At 30.5% G+C, this 20,950-nt stretch overlaps 4 protein-coding genes and 1 long non-coding RNA gene across 6 annotated transcripts; 1 reads left to right on the forward strand and 4 right to left on the reverse strand.

Moving 5' to 3' along the window:
- LOC123260815 (cold and drought-regulated protein CORA-like) lies at positions 1–614 on the reverse strand. Its single transcript, XM_044722173.1, has 2 exons — positions 440–614; positions 1–361 (listed from the first exon to the last, which is right to left on the reverse strand). The coding sequence occupies exons 1-2, from the start codon at positions 516–518 to the stop codon at positions 33–35; spliced, it is 408 nt and encodes a 135-aa protein (XP_044578108.1). The 5' UTR covers positions 519–614; the 3' UTR covers positions 1–32.
- An 829-nt stretch (positions 615–1,443) lies between these two features.
- On the reverse strand, positions 1,444–5,431 carry LOC123260794. Its single transcript, XM_044722143.1, has 4 exons — positions 5,277–5,431; positions 3,623–4,014; positions 3,167–3,546; positions 1,444–1,585 (listed from the first exon to the last, which is right to left on the reverse strand). The coding sequence occupies exons 1-4, from the start codon at positions 5,347–5,349 to the stop codon at positions 1,555–1,557; spliced, it is 876 nt and encodes a 291-aa protein (XP_044578078.1). The 5' UTR covers positions 5,350–5,431; the 3' UTR covers positions 1,444–1,554.
- Positions 5,432–13,910: 8,479 nt separating this feature from the next.
- Positions 13,911–15,311, reverse strand: LOC123260818. Its single transcript, XM_044722176.1, has 4 exons — positions 15,172–15,311; positions 14,690–14,822; positions 14,398–14,617; positions 13,911–14,092 (listed from the first exon to the last, which is right to left on the reverse strand). The coding sequence occupies exons 2-4, from the start codon at positions 14,772–14,774 to the stop codon at positions 14,047–14,049; spliced, it is 351 nt and encodes a 116-aa protein (XP_044578111.1). The 5' UTR covers positions 14,775–14,822; positions 15,172–15,311; the 3' UTR covers positions 13,911–14,046.
- On the forward strand, positions 14,803–15,579 carry LOC123260842. The gene is made up of 2 exons (XR_006508551.1): positions 14,803–15,027; positions 15,152–15,579. It is a non-coding gene; the product is annotated as an uncharacterized LOC123260842 (long non-coding RNA).
- Positions 15,580–15,688: 109 nt separating this feature from the next.
- Positions 15,689–20,906, reverse strand: LOC123260814. 2 transcript variants are annotated; one of them, XM_044722172.1, is made up of 4 exons: positions 20,400–20,906; positions 17,600–17,702; positions 17,223–17,435; positions 15,689–15,992 (listed from the first exon to the last, which is right to left on the reverse strand). In XM_044722172.1, exons 1-4 carry the CDS (start codon positions 20,497–20,499, stop codon positions 15,980–15,982), a joined length of 429 nt encoding a protein of 142 aa, XP_044578107.1. In that variant the 5' UTR covers positions 20,500–20,906; the 3' UTR covers positions 15,689–15,979. The 2 variants fall into 2 exon arrangements, with proteins under 2 accessions (XP_044578107.1, XP_044578105.1); XM_044722170.1 differs by having other exon boundaries at positions 17,223–17,441; positions 20,400–20,881.
- Positions 20,907–20,950: the final 44 nt, after the last annotated feature.

A 20,950-nucleotide genomic window follows, 5' to 3' on the forward strand; every position in this document is an offset into this window, starting at 1 on the left:
ATGAATAAAGTGAGCTATGAAAACAAAAATAACTACCCAGATGCTGAATTTGCGCTGGCGAATGCACCACTTCCCCACGGAGAGTTAAATGCCGCAGAGTTAGCATTAGAAGAAGAAGAATGTCCATTATTTTGGTAAGGATAATAATTATTACCGTAACCACCGTAGCCCTGATTGTAACCACCGTATCCCTGATTGTAACCATCGTAGCCCTGATTGTAACCACCGTGGCCGTAATCATAATTGTCGTAACCACTGTAGTAGTCTCCGCCGTAACTGTGAGGACGGTATTGACTGTGAGGAATGTGATAATGAGGATTGGGATCGGGCAATGCTGCCCTTACAACTCTCACATAGCCGCCTTAAATTAATTGAAAAAAATTAATAAAAATAACAAATTTTCATGAAAGTAAATTAATGTAATTGTAATTATAATTACCACTTGGAAGTGACGATGGGAAGGCAGAAACACAGACGCAGACCGCGGCAGCGAAGAACAAAACAGCAAGTTTATTCATTTTTCTAATTAACAATTTAAATTTTATTAAATAAAAAATCTAGTTCAGTTTGCTGTTTGGTAATCTTACGAATCACAATCTCGACTGATGTTCAACCTTACAAAGGTGTCTTATATATACGAGGGACCATCAGCCATCTCTTGACTGTCTGGCGTTGGGATATCCCGGCGACCTTCCAATGTGTAAACATTTAATATAATATCAAATATAGCGGCTGTTAATTTAAAACCGCAGGTATTTATGTATATTATTAACGAGAAAGTGTTGCGTCTTTTCATATCATAAGAAAGAAAAAAACTATTAATTGTTTCCGGCTAGAGTTTGACTTTTAGTAGTCCTTCAAGGCCTTTTTCTTGTTCTCGCTTCGGATTTAACGATCCGGCTCGATAAATGTTAACTAATTCCTAAACTACGATCAGAAAGATAAGTTTTGCCAAATATTATATATTCTATATTTGTTTTTTCAATTATGACATTACAGTTTTGATTTATTGGTTTCCTGGATTGATATTTTACACGGTTAAAACTTCAGGATTTTTTTAAATGTATTTAAATGAACTATAATATTTTTTTTACAATTACTATAATTAATTCCTTGAAATTTTTATTGTAAATCCTAAATATTAATAAATTCCATATATATTTTAAATACTAAAATAAATTGAATTTAATTGTAAGTCAACAATCTTCTGAGTAAAAAAATCAAACACATTTTTATTTTCTTAAAACGTCTTCGGGATTCCCTCAGGCTAATTTGCATGTCCGTATGCGTCATAGAAACTTTCGATAGAGACAAAGTATTTCATTGGCGTCCTTGTTCCACTCTCTTGACCCTCAACTCTTTCTCAACAGCCAAATTTTGAAATAAGTGTAAAAAGTAATCGGATATCAACTTTGAATTAAGTAAATAAACAAATAATTTTTCAGGATTTTCCCAGTTTCTTTATTGTACCATTATTAAACTTTATACTTAGAAATACATCGTATACATTACTTCTGATAAATATTTCAGAATATTTGAACCTTTGATTTCTTCTTATTCTTGACTCTGGTTGCGTTTTTTCTTTCTATGATTTATTATAAAGAAAATAAATATATAAACTAATCAATTTTTAATAATTAAGAGGGTATTCTGATCTAGAAGCATGAAATTTCAGGTAATTTTTGAAGTGCCGTAAAAAAAGGCAATCATTATTTGTACCATCCATTTTTTTATAAGTGATTTATGAATATTATAAGAATACAGAAAAAAATAAAAAAAAGTTGAAAATTCAAAAAATTAGCAGTTAATGAAGTGGGGAAGTCTAAAAAAATTGGCATTATGGTCATCGCCAAATTTCAATTTTTACTATTTTTTAAAAATTCGAAAATGTCAAAAAAAGTGATAGAAAATTTTTTTTTTTTTTCAGGCAGTCGTCATTTTGTGAAAAAATTTTTTAGAGATTTTATTGAGATTTAACTTTGGGTCAGGGAAATTTCTAGTTTATTTTAAAAAATAAACTTGAATGCTGTAGAAATAAAATTGTACTGTACTCTAAAAATCGTACTGTAGATAATGTTCAATATTAATTGATGTCATTTAATTTCTTAATTTATATTTCTTCTTTTTTGTGATCAATAATATTAAAAAAACTAAATGTATTGATGATTAATAATAAAAAAGAAGTATAACATAATTTATAGTTCCAAATTTTTACTCAATTCTGGATATTAGATATGAATTCTAGCATACAAAAATTATTTTTAAGATAATTTGCAATTATAACGAATATTTGAATAACAATCATTTTTTTTTAGGTTCTGGAATTTTATTTTTGGTCAGGAAAAAGTCAGAGAATTTTGAAATTAGTGTTCAGTCGTCACCCTGGTAGTTCCAACCATAGTGACATTACTCTAGATTAATAATTTTTTTTTATTTTTTTGTTATAGGTTGAATAGCCTAATCGGCTCGGTACCTGCATTTCGAAAGAGTGGGACCAGGGTTCGATTCCGGCGCGCACCAATATTTTTCAATGATTATAAACCAAGAATATGTGCGTTTCATTGCCAGCCTCTGTACCGGTCGGATTATCTGTGGTTTTCCTATATAGTTATGGAGGTAAAATGTCATTATAGAAGTACCTCCATACTATTTAAGACCGTAATGCAAATGCAGGTACTGATTATAACGCGTAAGTCGGCCACAGTCGCAGCACATGTGTGTCGGGCATGAAAGAAAAAATCCCGACATGCAGGGGGGTGGGGACGAAAAAGTGGTTGAGAGTTATAATGACGGGGTTGAGAGACTATATTGCGGAGAAAAAAGTGGAGAGACAATAATTCCCCACCCTCCCTTGTAAAAACACTCTACAGTGATACAAGTAAAACCATTCTCAATTATTATTTTTTTGTTTCCGATTGTTAAGAGGGTTGGAATCGTAGGTATAGTCACGTGCCAATTTTTTGAGATCCCTCCACTTCATCAACTGCAAATTTTTTGAATTTTCAACTTTTTTTTTCTGTATTCTTATAATGTTAATCAATCACTTATAAAAAAATGTATAGTAAAAATATTGATTGCCTTTTTTTTACGGCACTTAAAAAATTACCTGAAATTTCATGCTTCTAGACCAGAATAACCCCTTAAACTAATTTTTAATATTTCTTACCCATTAGGAGACCCGCCGTAGGCAGTCGCAACAGAACTAGCAATTCCACTCTTGCCAGTGGAATAACTATTAGCAATAGCAGTGATCATCCCCGAGCCAGAAGAACTTCCGCTTTTTCCAGCAGATCTGGGAAAACTGAACATCATCGGGAAGAAATTAGTTAAATTAGGAACGCCCTTGTTTGACTTAGAAGGTAAATAGGGCTTGAAAGTATCATCATCATCATCTTCTTCATCTTCCTCTTCATCAGTTGCAACGTTAACTGTAGTCTTCTTGGTCTTATTCCCTTGAGGATTTACCGACACTGGCTTCGACACTTTTTCATCTTCCTGCTCTTCTTCTTGAAATGGAGCTTCAGGTAATCTTTCATCTTCATCTTTCTGGGAGATTAATTAAATTAATGGATAAAATACTAGTAATGAATAAAAAAATGATAAATAATAAATTAAAGTAAACCAATTGAGTTTCTGGCTCGCTTCCCAGCTCTTGGTCACTCTGGCTCGCAGGGTAACCGACGTCCTCTTGATTACCGTAGACCGGTGTACCTTGTTGTTCTGGTTCTGGCGCAGCCTCCGCCTCAGCCTCCGCACTCAGAACATGAGGTTGAGCAACAGGTTCTGGAGCACGCGGTAGATAATTTCGGCTGTGGGTTCCTGCAAGATATCCGCCGCTGACCGCATTACCCTGTGCAAATACGCCAGTCGCCTGACTACCAGTTGAGTATCGTATCGGCCGGTAGAAACCGGTCAGCATCATCGCTCGTGATGGATTGTATGATGCAATAGGGTTCCTTCTGTCCCTCATTAGTAATAAACGACCATGTTGATGGTTTTTTATTAATCTTGCTCCTAAATTTTTATTTAAAATTTTTTTTTTAAACATTTATGTTAAAAATTTAGTATTATAAATTTTTAACTTAAAAATAGTCTTCAGTAAAAAATATAAAATAATTACATATATATAAAAAAAAAAATTAACTTAATTTAAATAATTTTTATCTAAAAAATTTTTCTTCTTTAATTAATTAAATTTTTTTTTCCAGTGTAAAAAAATATGATATCATTAATTTCGTAACAAAATAATTATAAAATTATTTTTAATTAATTATCCATTTTATTAAGAGAATAAGCAAAATTTTGTGGTCAGTGTATTTATATGATAAAATGGGTTTATATGGTTAAATTTGATATCTTTGGAAAAGTCTTGATCGGGAGTTATGCCTTTTCAAGGTTTCATATCATTCTCACCAATAGTCAATTTATGATGATAAGTATTTAGGCTGCAGTCGAAAATGCTCCATCTCTAGATACATAATTAAGAAATTACCTTGTATCTTGTGAACTATTGACATTTTTAAAGATATAAGCTCATCCCGATGTTATACTCATCAAGACCTTTCATTTGAGTACCCACATCAATTTTTCATATATTTATATATATTATATATATGTATATATGAAAAATATATCAAAATGCATGTGGGTACTCAAATGAAAGCTCTTGATGAGGGTAATATCAGGATGAGCTTATATCTTTAAGAACGTCAATATTTAAGAAAGTACAGTGCAATTTAATATAATTAAGAAACGACCTTGTATCTTGTGAACTATTGACATTTTTAAAGATATAAGCTCATCTCGATGTTACACTCATCAAGACCTTCCATTTGAGTACCCACATCAATTTTTCATATATTTTATATTTATATATATTATATATATGTATATATGAAAAATATATCAAAAATGCATGTGGGTACTCAAATGAAAGCCCTTGATGAGTGTAATATCAGGATGAGCTTATATCTTTAAAATATATATTATATATATGTATATATAAAAATTATATTTAAAATGCATGTGGGTACTCAAATGAAAGCTCTTGATGAGTGTAACATCGGAACGAGCTTATATCTTCAAAAACTTCAATAGTTAAGAAAATATATTGCAATTTAACAAAAGTAATTATTTAATAAAGTAAAATTTTATTTATTTATAGTTCACAAATCTCGGCAGTCACATAGTGACTGCAAGGTTGTTTAGTTTAAATTTTATATTTTGTTACAAAAAAAAATTAAAACTAAGAAGAAATGAAAAAAAAAAAATCTTACCAGGTCGAACTAATTCGCGGGCTTCAATAGAAACAATAGAAGCAATGAGTAAACCAGTTATCCACCAAGTCATTTTGGTCTTAATAGTATCTACTTTAAAAATATTAAAATCACTGAAAAAGCACAAGATATCAGAGAGTTGTCTTCAATGAAGAGTAACTAGGTATTGTTATAAAATTTGCAATTGCTTTTATACCTCCTGGAAGATAGAACAGGGCGGGATCGCGGTATCTTTTGCATTATTTTCTCCCTCCAGTCCTTTCCATCATAATCTTTTTACTCTTTATCTTTCGGCTCCTCAATATGTAATTCTCTATATGCTTCTCTGTCATCTCTATCTTATTTTCATTAGCTGGTAGACAGTTGGACGCAAGCATTACGCTAGTACCCATAGTCTCGGTAACAAACACAAACGCACGTGCATTGGTCACCAAATACGTGATCGGGGTCCAGATCAAACCCGCTGAATATCGTTAATTTATTATTATATCTCGGATTATTCGCTCCCAGACTCAATGTCGGTGAACTTTCCCGACTATCAATTATTTGCTGCTGGCTGGACGAGGGACTTGTTTTCTTCCCTGATTTATTGTTTACCTAAATGAGGATTTTTATGTATAATAACAATAACGATCACCAAGGCAATATATCACAGCAAACTGCTACTTTATAAATTTACCATTTAAATTAGCTTTTGACTGATGACTGATGCTCAAAAATACTGCTGGGCATGTAATAGACGGTAAGACGTCTGTATATTTGAATTTATAAGTTATTAATATTTTTAAATTCTTCGCCGTCGGCTGGAATTCCGGAATCTTATTTGCTAGACCCTTTGATGCGTCAATGCCTTCATCTATTGAATTACAATCGTTACTACTGACGCACTTGGCTATTTTGCCAAGACTATAAATCTTTCGCAACGCAGGTGTCCATCATTTTCATTCTAAAGTCGATTGAAAAAAAATTTTTTAATTAGTTTTCATGAATTTTTCCAGATTTTTATCTTATATCCCTTTAAAAATAAATTTAAATTGATTTAACTTATTTCCAAAAAAATTAATAGTGCCAATTTTAAAACAAATTACGGCAAAAATATTGTTCCTACAAAAAAATTAATCAAACAAAAATTTTTAAGAATTTAATTTTATAAAAAAAAATATTTCTTATGATAATTTTAAAAAACCAATATTCCAAAATTTTGATTCATTGATAAAAGATTCAAATTTTTTGATCAATATGAATCTTACTTTTGCAATTACGGTGAAATTATTGATTCTGAGGAAAGAGCATCAGAGGCATTTTTTTTTTTTTTTAATAAAATTTTGAACAACTTGTTAAAAATAATTTTTATAGGACTAATATTTTTGCTATAATATTAAAAATTTGAACCATTCAACTAATTATGAATTGTTATTTTTAATTTGCGGCAAAAATCTTGGCGCTAGTAATGATTGATTAACCAAAAAATTAATGAATAACTTTTAACAGTACTGATTAGTTAAGAGTTTATATATACATAGAATTTTTAAAATATAAATTTTTTTTATTTTTTTAATATACATATATTTAAGTATCTTTATAGAAAATTTAATTTTAATTAGACAAGTATTTTTAAAGTTATAAGGATTTTTGTAAAGCCTTCTCGGAGCGTGTCGCATAAAATAGGGCTGAGCGGAAAACTTTAAATGTTTTTTTCTCAAAACTGTATTTTTAAAATCGGTGAACAAGATTTATCAAAAACGGCTGATAAAATCAATCTCTCAATTTTAAGCAATTTTTATGACTATATTTTTCAGTAATTGATCTAAGGATTAATAATTCCGAATGTATTTTGTATTTTTATAAACAATTTAAGGCTTAAAATTTTCATCGAAAATCGTGAATTTTTTTTTGTCAACCCGCTAGTTTGTTAAAAATAGATATTTTGATAATTCCTTTGATTAATCGCTAAATAATATTTTATATTAGTAGAATTTTTTAGGATTTTTGAATTTCGATGATTGAAACCGAAGATATCGTGCTCACCGCAAGTAACCTTTTTTAGAGGACCTTCCAAAAATCGTCTACAGAAGCTAGAAAAATCATAATTTGTCAAAAAAAGAACTTACTACTAACGTTAAAAATCACTAATATATGTAAATCAATTTTCATGTTAATAAATAATTAAAAAATCGCTTTTCTCAGCCTTCTGAGACCGAACAGCTGCTTAACTTTACAATTTTTTCCCTTGCCTAAAAATCTAACTTTATATCAGTTAAAAACTTTATTCGTTTTCTTCAACTAAAAGTACGTGGGAAAAAAAATCTAGTCTATTTAAGTTTGCGAAAGTAAATTATTTATTTTCTTAACATCTCATTTCGCTTGTCTCGTCCTTATAAATCCTTCTACTAAAATAGACTAAATATTCAAAAATATCAATTTTAAAAGCTACAAAAAATAGAGTCAAAAGCTCGAATAAAAGTTAAGAAGAAATAAAAAAAAATCATTATAAAACTGAAAAATAATTTAAACAAACCAATCATCGATGAACTGAAAATCATTAAAATTCATGCCGCATAAATCCATTGAACTTGTCCGTACGATAGTCTATATACATGTCCCATCGATAAATATTTATACCAGCATCTTTTTTTGGCAATTATGTTACGTCAAAAGGTGTATGACAAACCGATAAAATAACAATTTTATTAAAGGGAGCGTCGGTTTATCATTCCATATTATGTCTGGATTATCCTGGCGGGTTTTTCAGAATATAGATGCTCGAAAATGAGCCTCTTAAATGTTAACGGAAAATACAATGCGATTACTTATATCCTAAATGATGATGATGATGATGATGATGATGATAAAGATGATGATGATGATGATGCAATTCCCATAATAATGTAATTCCAAGCTCGTCCGTTGGGCCATTCGTCTTTGAGCTTGAATATGAATCTCCTTTGTCTGTTCTGATGATTGTACGGTTTACGCGGCTCGGCATATTTCCGTCGCGTGCACACTCGAGCCAAAGCCAGCTCTATCTCCGGGCTTTACTCAGGTTGTTGGAGAAACCCTCCGAGAATTCCAAGAAGCCCTGTTACGCGCATAAAATTTTTAGTTTTGTATTTATCGAAGATAAGTACTCACCAAGCTCAACAATATCTATGTTATCTACATAAATAACAATTAAAGTTGTTATTGTTTTTGATAATACATTTAACATAAAACCAAACTAAAAAATACAAAATTTATTTTATTGTAAAAAAGCGTGCGATGTTTTTAAGATATTTTGATAATGACTCAACTTTAACCAATATCTGTCAATAAAATATTTGCAGCAATTTACATCAAGCACCCCACGCTTTTTTACGATAAAATTAATTTTTTTATTAATCACTCAATTCTTATTTTAAACTCATTAAAAATTATTTTCTACTTTTTAGTTTGCTTTTTTATTAAACCGTCTTTTTAACTTTTTTAAACAATTATTTATTTTCTACTTTTTAGTTTGATTGGCCGTCAAAGCGTATATTTTACTTTTTCAAGCAATAATTTTTAAAAATTGTAAAACGTAGGAAACGTCCCTGGTTGATCCTGCCCTTAGTCATATGCTTGTCTCAAAGATTAAGCTCTGCATGCGTTAGTACACGCCTTAGTACTTGGCGCATCAAGACACTGTCGTGTCTTCGGATATAAAAAACCTTAAATCCTGAAGATCCTGGTCAGGATCGGGACAAACTTATTAAATTATTGTATTGTCAACGGTCCTTGATAATTGTGCAAAGTTTTAATTTAATCCGACGTTTTGGTGGCTGGAAATCGAGTTAACGATTCCGTTACACACATAGATACAGGAAGAACTAATAAAACCGCGTTAAAAATATAAACTCGATAACAATGAAATAAAATAAAAGTACAATGAAAAATAGATAATTAATTATCTAAATATTGCACGCCTCATAGCGCGAAGCGCATGAGGTTGTGCTTTATACTCGACTCGTCAAGATCAAGCAATTTTGTGATCTTTAAATGCCTCTATCACAACCATATTACACTTATTCAATAATATAAGTAGATGTACACCGAAAAACACTTAAATTAAACCATCTTTTACTTTCTAAAATCATTTCATGTTGCTATTTTGGAAAAAAACGTTTTGAAAAAAATTTTACGTGGACGTCCGGATGTCACCCCATTTTGGATGTACCAACGATTACTCCCGAACAAATTGTTATTTCAAGACCGGACCTTTTTTATTAGTTTAAGAATTCGATGAACTGGGTCCGTATTTCATATCAGTGGCCTAGCTTATGTATTTTTTTTTTTAATTGAATTTTTATTAAAATTCAAGGATACAACCGTACAAAGCCAAACGAACTTTTCTTATTTGTCACGTGAAAACTTTGGCGCCACTTGATCAAGCTAGATTTTTTTAGACTGCGTGTGCATATGACAAAAAAAAAGGGCGCCGATATTTAAAAAAAAAATAAAAAATACTCTGTAAGAAATTACTTAATTATAATATTTTTTTTTTTTAATTAATTATACAATTAATTTTTTTCTTAAAATATGATTGAGCGTTATGAGGCGTGCACTTTTGGATTTTCCAAACTTTTTTGGCAATTCTTATGGGAAAAAAACCAAAGGGGTAAACTATTGATCCGTATAATCAAATCACAACCCTATTTTACCGAATAAAGACAAATATTGAGACAAGTAAAATTTTCCAGATAAAAATAAATGAATAACTACAATATTTACAATAATAACTATGAAATAGAGCGTGAAGCATTGCACCCAATAACGACCTGTTGTAATTTGAGCCAGTCTCGCGGTCGTAGGTGTGTAATTTTGATAAAAGAAAATTTTAAATTTCGGGTAATAAAAAATAAATTTTTGCAGAGAAAGAGAAAATTCAATGAACGTAAGCCACAGCGGCTCTAACGGGATGAACTCAACGGGGTCATTGAGCACACTTTCGAGAGAAGAGTAAAATTTTCCAGATGAAAATAAATGAATAACTACAACATTTACAATAATAACCATAAAATGAAGTGTGAAGCATTACAATCGAGTCAAAAGATTCTATTAATTAATGAAGTTAATAGAAGCGCGTTAATATAAGTATATTAATTTCTTCACGAGTCTAGAAAAATAAAATGTCGCTGTTAGTGAGGTTATGAATGATTGCGTGATGCTGATAGTTAATATCGATTCTTATACTGTAAAAATATTTACATATATATTTTTTCATGCATACTTATTTACATTTATACTTATATATTGTTCTGTTGCAGTGTATCGACATCAACATCGACAGTATAAGTAAACTGAGAGTACAGCAAACGCAGACAGCTGTCATCCAGCGACTTGAGATTTATCGTCTTCCATAACCCTAAAAGCATGTCAGAGTCTCACCGGCTGATTTTCGCTGATGTATATTCTAATCGTACAGGCACGCAATGTGAGATATTATAATGATGAGTTACGAACGGTGAAATACTATCCAGTATATATTTAAATATTATTTTAAATAAAATTACTCACGTCAGTCAACGACCTCGGAATCTGCCCGAAAATATATAAATTTGTATATATTAAAGATTCGAGACAGAAAACTATAATCGCTGACAATCAAATAGCCAATTTTTGCATCATTGTCTTCATTTGGCTATAAATAGCGCAAGCTGATCAGTAGTCGAAAGCTGAGAGTGTTTATCGATAAATATTTTATCGATATAACCTCAGCTACAGGTGTAGCGCTGATGAGACGGACATGTTTGCATGCAATACGCTGTGAATTTCCAATTCATTAAATTGATACCGAGACTTAGTAGTTTTACGAATTGTCTTATTTTGGTATTATTGGCTGGATTACGGTCTAAGTATGCGATGGTATAATTGGCTACGGTAAATTATGATAAATTGTATTTATGATTCTTTTTTTTACTGAGAGGTTAGTTCAATAATTTAATGGTAAAGTTTTAATTAAATTATTTGAGGACATTTAAAAGAAGAAATATGATATTTCAGAATTTTAGATTGTTAATAAATAAACGGAGAAAAAATAGTTTAATTTTTTATAATTTATAGTGTAATTGCTAGTTATTAAGCGCTCTAAGAGAAAAACTTAAAAAAAATTACAGTTTCAAATTTAAATTTTTACAATCTTAAAAAGTAAATTTTTTAAAACTTCTTAAAGTAAAATTTCTATAAAATACAATTTTAAGTATTAAATTTTACAGTTTTAAAATATATATTTTTTTTTACAGAATTTGTAAAAGTTTTATTTTGAAACTGTAATTTTTATAGTTTTTATTTCTTGGGAAGCTTAACTATTTAAATATACACCAAAAAAAAATTTATACTATTGTTATAACTAGCAGGTCGCCCTATTTGTAAAAATAGATGACACGCAAAATCGTGAAGCGTTCCACATTTTTTACAAATATAAATAATGCTGTGAAACGGGAAAGAATAGGAGTTACGGTAATTATTACGTGAAGCGTTCCCCATTCACGTAACAGGATATTGGTAGGAAAGGATTGAAAAAGGAATGTGGAGAGGATCATCTTAATGTGAGTTTATAGAATATGTGAGAAAAGAATATTAGATAGCTCGGACTGGGATTCGAACCCAGAACCTTCCGAAGACATGTCGACTACTCTACCATTTGAGCTATCCGGTCTATACTAAATTTCCATTCGCTTATTCTATATACATTAAGCCACACCGTCCATCTTACGGCAAGCATTTTTACAAATATAAATAATGCTGTGAAGCGGGAAAGAATAGGAGTTACGGTAATTATTACGTGAAGCGTTCCCCATTCACGTAACAGGATATTGGTAGGAAAGGATTGACATATTTCGCCCCGGCTTTGCACGGGTATTTAACAAAAATTTTTTAATTATTTATTTAATTCATCCTAATTCGCTGTAATTTGCTAAAATTCAAAGACACAGAGACAAAGATCTAATTCATCCTAATTCGCTGTAATTTGCTAAAATTCAAGAACATAGAGATAAAGATCTCAAATTCAGACGCAGAAGGATCTAACGTTGAAAATTATAAATGAACTCTTTGAGAGTTTTAAAACCTAATTCACACTAATTCGCTCAAATACGAACACAGTAGAATCTAACGTCGAAAATTATATATGAACTCTTTGAATACTTATAGAAAATTACTACCAAATTTGAAGTCTCTAGGAACTACAGTATGAAACTTAAAAATTTTCATTGTTTATACCCACCCCCGCAATTTCCTGTGGGATAAAATATCGTAAAATTTGTTCATAAATGATTTTTACATCACTCATAGAAAATTCCTATCAAATTTTTAGTCTGTAGAAGCTATAGTTTGAAAAATAAAAATTTTCATTGTTAATGCCCACCCCTACAACCCCCTTCGAGGTGATCTATCGAAAAAATTCGTTCATAAACTATTTCTACATTTCTTACAGAAGATTCCTATCAAATTTGGAGTCGATAGGAGCTATATTTTAAAAACGGGAATTTTTCATTGTTCACGCCCCCGCAAACCCCTTTGGGGGAGGAATTTCTTAAAATCCGTTCTTAGCTGACCTCTACATGGCAAAAGTAATATTCCTACCAAATTTCAAGTTTCTAGGTCTGATGGTTTCCGAGATATCGTGATAAGTAACTATATAGATAGGAATCTATTATAATAATGTAGATTTAGATTATTTAAAGATAAAATCGAAAATAATTAAAATCTAACTACTTGATTATATAAATTTTTAAATAATTAAAATTTAATTATAAAACTAAAACATAATCATCACATAAAAATGTTTAATTCACATTTAAGACAACAAAAAGCTACACTAATAGAAGGATTTATTTGTATTAAAAAATATTTGTTAATAGTTAACAAATCATTTATTAGAGACCACTTTTTAGTATTAAACAAATATTTCTTCGTATTAAAAATGATTTGTTTGTATTTAATAAATCTCATATTCATTTATTAAATATTAATAAATCTTTTTAAATACTAAGAAATATTTGTTAAGGACTAAAAAGTGGTCTCTAATAAATGATTCGTTAAATATTAATAAATATTTTTAACTATAAACAAATCCTTCTATCAGTATGTTTACCATGGTCCAAGGAACAAGATAGTTAATTTAGTCAACGAACACTGCCAGGATACCAACTTCTTTGAAGATTCAATGTCTGCTTTCATAACTAAGATCAAAAATACAATACTAAATAACTAATACATTCACAATATCATCAATTTTATTTTATTTTATTTTTATCCATGATGTATATGTCCTTGTCTTATTAATACTTTAATTCTTAGTGGGAAATAAGGACTCAATTTCTTGTGGACTATTTTATTTTTATTTTTGGCTTCATTCTCATTATTTATATTAAATTCAAATATCACTTAAAATATTTTATTGTTATAATTAATGTATACTGCTAATCGGCGTTCTTATGCAAAAAATAAATTAATAAATTCACAAGTTCTAAATAATTTTTTTTTACAGTAAATTTTCTTTAAAATAATTTTAACAAAATTAAATTTGCAGTATTGTATAAATTAAAAAATTAAATTATTTCTTCTAAATAAAACTAAAAAAGGAACAAAGGATTAGGTAATAAATAAAAAAACATATTTTTTGTTATGTGACTGCTAATTTTATTATACTTTTGTTACAGCCAAAGTCCGAAAGCAGGCCGAAACGTGTGATCACAGATAGGGTGGTGAAGAATCGTGCGGTTGTTGTCTTCAACGAAGCGTGCTAATTTATTCACCGAGATTGATTTTCAGAATTAAGTATCCAGTGTTCTAGTGCCCTGCATAAAAAAATGCATACATCAGTAAACTCGATAAAAAAAAGAACTAAAAAAACAAAATCTGGTTTTTTTTTATTAAAAGTAAATGAAAATTAAGTTAGCCGACATCTAAAAATTTTTAGAATTTTTTTTTATTGAAAAAATCATTACAAAAAAAATTTCATTTGTAAAAAACTTGAAAAACTGCAAGTGCAATTTTTAAAAAATATTTTTTTATTCTAATTTAATTATTAAAAAAAAAAATCAAAAAACTAAAAACGTCGGCTAACTTTAGTATTATTAAAAGTAAAGAAGAAATAGCATACCATTGAGTTGTACGTCGTTGCCGTTTGTTCGGTACGTCTTTGATCCGACTGCCGTCACTGGACACGAGCCTAAAAGCCATTTCCGTAGGTTTGCCAGGTCCTGTGGTTCCTGATGGCACGTTCATCAGTATATTTTTGTCTTGGCGATTCTCTTTAGATTTTCTTTTAACGCTCAAATCCGATGACACCACAATATCACCGAACGATTGACCAATCGTAACTACAAAATTAATTGGTAATTTTCAAATTAAAAATTATTTAAAAAAATTCAAAGTTAAATTTAAATACTTACATTTTTCGTCAGTCAGTGCTTGTCCTTGAACATTGACAATTACGCACACCAACAGAACCAACAAAAGAGCCAAAAGTTGCGCCATGATCGGGATAAATGTCGGAAGGCCTAAAGTTTTTTTTTTATTTTTTTTCTAGACAAAAAATAAATTTATTATTTATTATTAAAATATAATTGACAGCTAAAAAATTATTAAATATATTTTCAGATGATATTTTGTAGGCGGAATGAAATAAAACAGCTTTAATTTAAAGACCGATCAAAGTAAAAGTCGGAATTGACGAGGTCACTTCTGGTGAACGTCGATCGCGGTGTGAAACTCGATCCCAAAAATCAAAGTAATTTTATTCCAATGTAATAAATAAATATTTTTTTTTTTAATTTAAATTTAAAATTAATAATTTTTAAAATAAAAATAAAATATTTAAAATAATTAGTAATTATTTAATAAATGTATTTCAGAAGAGCTTGGATTCACTTACCGACACTACCCCGAGATAACTTTCCGAGACGACAACCGCACGAGAAATGCGAGCAGGATTGTAAGCAAGCCCACGGGATTACTCTTTCTTCTGTACCCTGCAGCAACTATATGCTATACCAGCAGCATTAACCAGATAGAGAACAGGAACAACACGAACGAGTACCACTTGGGACACGCAGTGTTCTTTAAAAGATTACATACACAGACTGTAGGTTGTTGCACCGGACGAACCACTTTCTATTTCATTTTTTTGGACTCCCTTCTCTTCTCCCTCGTACTCGTACTCTTGATGGAATAAGGACGGGTTTACCGGCTGACAGGGCCGTAAGAGAATATATCCTCTTAAATTATCCCTAACGAATTTACGAACCTTATATGCATCGTTTTTTGATACATTTCTTCTTAAGAAAACTCAAAAATCTAAAAATCTTTATAGTACAATAATTATCACTACTTTTATTGTAAAAATTTTTATTTAAATTTAAAAAATTTCAAGCCCTTTATTCCTCCCTCACCCTTTTATCTTTTTTATTCCTCAGACTTTCTCTTTGATTTTTACTCTTTAGTTCTTTCCTTCTCTCTCCCCTTGTTTCATCAGCAAAAAAATCTTGCCGATTTTATTTTAAAGAACATCTGGTGGCTGGAACCGGACAAAGAGCTCGTAAGCTTCAGAGAAATCTTAAAGATGCATTTTAAAGAAAAACTTAACATGCAACACCGTCAGTTTTTTTATTTTATTTTTATTTATTGTTTTAAAATTTATATAATAAATAAGTTTTTTTTTTTTAGGATTAGATCGGCTGCATCTAGTAGTCGTAGCTGGAAAAAAAAAAAAAAATTCAAGTCATTAAAGTACACGGGAAGAACAAGATGACACTGGATATCATCCCAGATTATACTAAGTGAAAAAAAATTTCAGATAGTAGTTAGTATAATCCAGATTACAATGAGTATAATCCAGATATCACACAGTATAATCTGGATTTTTCTAGCTACTATCTGAAATTTTTTTTTCACCACAGATATCACTAAGTATAATCTGGGATGATATCCAGTGTCATCTTGTTTTTCCGTGTAAGATTGATAATTCTCAATAAAATATTAATAATTAAAAAAAATGAAAAGTATTAAAGAATACTTTTAATTATCAAAATATTAATTTAGGATAAAAACACCCTCTAGAATTAAATTCCATTAGACGGATCTAAATAATTATTAAAAATAACAAAAAATGATTACTGATTAGATTAATTTTTTATTTATACAGAAAACCAATAGGAATTTAAAATCCGTCTGAGCATTACCTAGGAGAGAAGAGCAAAGCAAGCAGCATAAGAACAAGACTCGGAATGAGTGTAACCGATGATATTAAAAGCGGTGTCTCACCCTCTGGATTGAATCCCTTTAAAACGAGTTTGGGTGTCTAGCCTCGCTGTTTGTCGATATGCGAAGCAGGTCTAAGACGGGGCTGGTGCCTGAGAACCACCGAGTGTAGAAACTCCGTGCACCGGAGTTGAGAGTTTAATATAATGTATGTATATAGTATATATATATACATATATAAATGTAGAAGGAAGAAATCTCTATAGAAATATAGAAACCGAGATATTCATTTAGTCCTTCTCCTTTTCACACGTCCAGACGAAAAAAGTATTCACCCGTTCTTGTCCCCGTCTGGCTTCAGAACAATACCATCCCGAGAAGAGACCATTAAACAACTCTCGCACCGTATAGTAACCCAAAGCCTTTACATCAGCAGCTTAAAAGGGCACATAAATAAATACACTTGGTAAGTATTTACATTGCAGAAAACCATTACACGCTGGATAGAAGACCCCGAGTCGTTTATTATGATAAGATTTATGTCTTTGCTTGCTTTGTCTTCTTCACCCTATTTTTTATTATTCTCTCTTTACTTTTGCTTTCTTCATTCCAATTCGTCGGCGCTGTGGCTTTTTCTCTGTTGTTGTTATTATTATATTTATTTATTTATTTATTATTTTACTGACACAATAGAGGATAAATTTATAGTAAATCTAGTTTAATTACTTCAGGAAAGAAGAAAACTGAGGCTGGTTGCCAGAAGACGCTTGAGCTGAGCTGAAAGAAGCCGAGAAAGGTCCGAAATTGAAACTTGCGCTTTGAGCATTCGCTTGGGTATTGCCGGCTCCAGAAGATCCTGCGGATGCTGTGGCGAAGGTACCAGCCTGATTATTGTTCGGGTAATAACCCCCGTGGTCCGGTCTTGGTCTCGGTCTTGGTCTTGAGCTGAAAAATACAAAATAAAATAAGACAAAATGAGTATTATACTTATGGGATTTCTGTGTAAATTTCAATGCAAGTGTGTGAGTGAAAGGGAGAAGAGGGAATGAAGAACAAGAATAAGAAGAAAAAGAGAGTTCATTAGCATTGTACGTTCAACGAACCCAATGCCGAGACAGCCGTGACCTCGACAGCCATGACCTCTTGGAAAGTTATGCTTTCTATGTCCAAATAATTCGCGCCCTTCAGGTACACCAAAGTCTGAATCTATTAAAAAAAAAAAATTACAATTTATTATTATTATTATAAATTATTATCATAAATAATGCTGTTAGTACATACACAAAGAACATGATTTATAAATCTATCATTGCTCCACACATAGACTATTGCAGTAGTAAATTGTTAAATTGGACTGAACAAATACTTGCAAAAATACAAAAAGTGCAAAATAGAGCTATGCACTTAGTGTTGGGGGTAAATAGACACACGAATATATAAAAAAAAAAAAAAAAAAAAAAAGTATGCTAACAGCGTTAGGGTGGATGAATATAAAACAGCGAATCATTTATAATTGCTGCATATTAATACATAAAGTTATTTTGAATGAAAGACCTAATTATTTATATAAAAACATTGTAAGAATAGAAAGTAAGCATTGTTATATTACCAGAAGTGGCTGTTCAATTAATATAGTGCCAACCCGCACTCATTCGGCGGAAAAAAGTATAGTGTATAATGGTTTTGACTACTATAATAAACTGCTCGAAGTGATTAGGAAAGAAAATAGATTAATAAGCTTTAAAAGAGTTTTTAAAGTGTAACAGGGAAAATCGAACTTCCCGGGGTCATTATCGACCCCGATAATTGACGCACGGTAGGTAAGGGTTTTCCCTTACTTTTCGATTTTTGACAAGAGTTTCGACTTGTCACCGGGCGTGCTAATCAAGATTCCCCACTACTGTTCCCGGAAAATGAAGCGGGGCGTAACAATAGGAAAGTTCGAGAGCCTGAGCTGAGGGTTATAAAAGAGCGAGCACGAAAAACATCGAGGCTTTTTCCCTTCTGGAAGCCAGTGGCCTTTTGCCTTTTGTGAATCAGTGACCTTGTTGAGATTAGATAAGTCAAGAGAGTGCAGTTTTGAACGCCAACGATAGAAAGCAACTACTGAGGAGTTTATTACGGTATTTGGAATTGGACAAGCCCTGACCGGAAGCTAACATAGTGGTTTGAGACGACAAGACGCCAAGCGGCGGAGCCAGCCAAGTTGGACCGGAGTATCAGTCGTCGTTGGATAAAACAATAATTGAGTCTCTAGGTATTTTCGATTAATTTAGGCCAAAATTGATTATTAATTTAATTAAGAGGCTGAAATAATTTAAATTAATTTCTCGAGCGGTCATTTTTATAATAGCAAAGTTTTGTACTTTAGAGATTCATGCGCCAAGGTCATTTAGCTAGTTTTGTTATTGGATATTTATTTTAAAAGAATGAGATTAATAGTTTATTTGTGAATTTACTGTAGATAATTTAATCAGTAATTTATTATAGGCCTGCTGGCTATAATAAATTAATTTAGTTAATAATTTTCGGGATATAAAGAAAAGTAAATTTGAATAAGAAATGAAAATGCGTAATTAAGTCAGTGAAGGTCATTCTAGAATGTATGTAGTTAAGAGTTGTATTGAGACGCTTAGGATTCGAATAGTTGATGTTTAGAATTTTGTTTAGGAAGATTAAAATTAGTAAATCCTGTAATAAATTCAGTAGAATTTATTAATTGAAAATATTAGTAGAAAATTTAGTAAGTGAACTAGTACAGAAATTTAGTGATTATGTAATGTAGTAAAATTTATTTGCAGTAAACAAGTGTTGGCGTAAAATTTAGTAGATTATGATAGTATTGTAAAGTTTTGGAAAATTAAATTTAGGCCGGTGGATAAATGTAATTGAATTGTTTAAGTTAGAAAAGTGCTAAATCAATTATTAAATAATTGATTGAATTAAGGATAATTTATTAGATAAATTCGATAAGAAAATTTGGTGAATTTGGTAAATTTAGTTAATCTGGAGATTAAATTTATTTAAGGAAAATTGGTTAAAATTTTATTTAAGAAAATTTGAGAAATGAAGTTAACGTCCGGTGGATGATTTTATATGGAATTTAGTAAGATTATATGGTATTCCGTCAGGTAGACGAGGTTGTTTATGTGAAATTAGTTCAGATAATTGAATAATTAAGAAGTTTTTATTGGGTAAAATATGTTGTTTGTTATTCCGTCAGTTGGACGAGGGTTTAAGAAATTAAGGATCTAGATGCGTAATGGTCTATGATTAAATTTAGAAATTAGGAATCTAGATGCGTAATGGTCTATGATTAAATTTAGAATTTAGGAATCTAGATGCGTAATGATCTATAGTTGAAAGAATTTAAGGATATTTAGTTGTAAGTTTTGGCAAGTGCCTGCGTAGGTGAGAGGTCCTCACAATTAAGTAATTGATAAGTTAATTTTAAGGGTAATATTATTAAGGAATTTTGTTAAAATTAAATTGTTTATATTAAATAAATAATTGAATTGTTAATTGTTAATAATTGTTTCTCAGTATTAATTTTTCAGCCTTTCTCAACTTCTCACGACCCGATCTTTCCTTCTCATGCTCCCCGGTTTCTGGGACACCGAGTATAAAATCCCAGTGGCGCCCTTTTCAAAGAGGAAAGGGGTGACCAATTGGACAGGGCTAACCACCCCGTTACAAAAGAATACATAAAAGAAAAATACTGACTAATTATTCATAAGTAATTAATAATTATAATTGAAAAAGATGTATTAATATTGATTCAATGTATAAAAAAATAGCTTAATGCTAATCAATAAAGATTATTATTATTATTTATTTATTTATTTATTTATTTTTTTTTTTTTTTTTTTATTAGAAAGAAGAAAAATTTTTTTTACAACTTACAATCATCTGATGAAGGTCCAGGAAAAACAAACGGCGCTGCAGTAAATCCATTTATTAATTCACAGATAATAATTGCACAAATAATAACTCCGCCCTTCATTATTGGAATACTGATGGTTCAAAGAAAACTAATCGTCTGACAGTAAGAAGATATCCGTACTTTTTATATATCAGTGCTGGATCTTCCTATTCTGGGGAACTTTTGAGAGTTGACGGCCTTCTGATTCATGGTCATCAGCCTTAGCATACTATTAATGCTCGATATTTCTTTTTTACATATGATATTTTAAATTCAGAAATAATATTTGCACAGCCAATGTTTGTAGTATTGATGATTATAAATTATAATAAATGTGTCATCGATTTAATACTAGAAGCTGCATCAGAAATTTGGACGGATTTTTTTTTTCTCAGATCCGACAGCTCAAGAGCATAATTCCGGTTTTTAACAATCAATTTAAGATTAATCATCTCTGGAAAACAATAGCATCAAATATAATTGTAGTTATTATAATTATTACTATTAATATTATGTAAATAGGAAGAAGAAT

The sequence above is a fragment of the Cotesia glomerata genome, linkage group LG3 (assembly GCF_020080835.1).
Source record: "Cotesia glomerata isolate CgM1 linkage group LG3, MPM_Cglom_v2.3, whole genome shotgun sequence".
Taxonomy (NCBI): Eukaryota; Metazoa; Arthropoda; class Insecta; order Hymenoptera; family Braconidae; genus Cotesia; species Cotesia glomerata.

What these genes read in the sequence shown, in the direction of transcription:
- LOC123260794 (XM_044722143.1), bottom strand. Translation starts at nt 5,349, where the DNA reads ATGACTTGGTGGATAACTGGTTTACTCATTGCTTCTATTGTTTCTATT. An exon ending in CCGCGAATTAGTTCGACCTG is followed by an intron (nt 4,015 to 5,276) that starts GTAAGATTTTTT and finishes ATAAAAATTTAG; the next exon opens with GAGCAAGATTAATAAAAAAC. An exon ending in TACGGCGGGTCTCCTAATGG is followed by an intron (nt 1,586 to 3,166) that starts GTAAGAAATATT and finishes AATAAATCATAG; the next exon opens with AAAGAAAAAACGCAACCAGA.
- LOC123260814 (XM_044722170.1), bottom strand. Translation starts at nt 20,499, where the DNA reads ATGAAGGGCGGAGTTATTATTTGTGCAATTATTATCTGTGAATTAATA. An exon ending in TGGACCTTCATCAGATGATT is followed by an intron (nt 17,703 to 20,399) that starts GTAAGTTGTAAA and finishes TTTTTTTAATAG; the next exon opens with ATTCAGACTTTGGTGTACCT. An exon ending in CACGGCTGTCTCGGCATTGG is followed by an intron (nt 17,442 to 17,599) that starts GTTCGTTGAACG and finishes TGTATTTTTCAG; the next exon opens with CTCAAGACCAAGACCGAGAC.
- LOC123260818 (XM_044722176.1), bottom strand. Translation starts at nt 14,774, where the DNA reads ATGGCGCAACTTTTGGCTCTTTTGTTGGTTCTGTTGGTGTGCGTAATT. An exon ending in AGCACTGACTGACGAAAAAT is followed by an intron (nt 14,618 to 14,689) that starts GTAAGTATTTAA and finishes TTAATTTTGTAG; the next exon opens with TTACGATTGGTCAATCGTTC. An exon ending in CAACGACGTACAACTCAATG is followed by an intron (nt 14,093 to 14,397) that starts GTATGCTATTTC and finishes TTTTTTATGCAG; the next exon opens with GGCACTAGAACACTGGATAC.
- LOC123260815 (XM_044722173.1), bottom strand. Translation starts at nt 518, where the DNA reads ATGAATAAACTTGCTGTTTTGTTCTTCGCTGCCGCGGTCTGCGTCTGT. An exon ending in CCCATCGTCACTTCCAAGTG is followed by an intron (nt 362 to 439) that starts GTAATTATAATT and finishes AATTAATTTAAG; the next exon opens with GCGGCTATGTGAGAGTTGTA.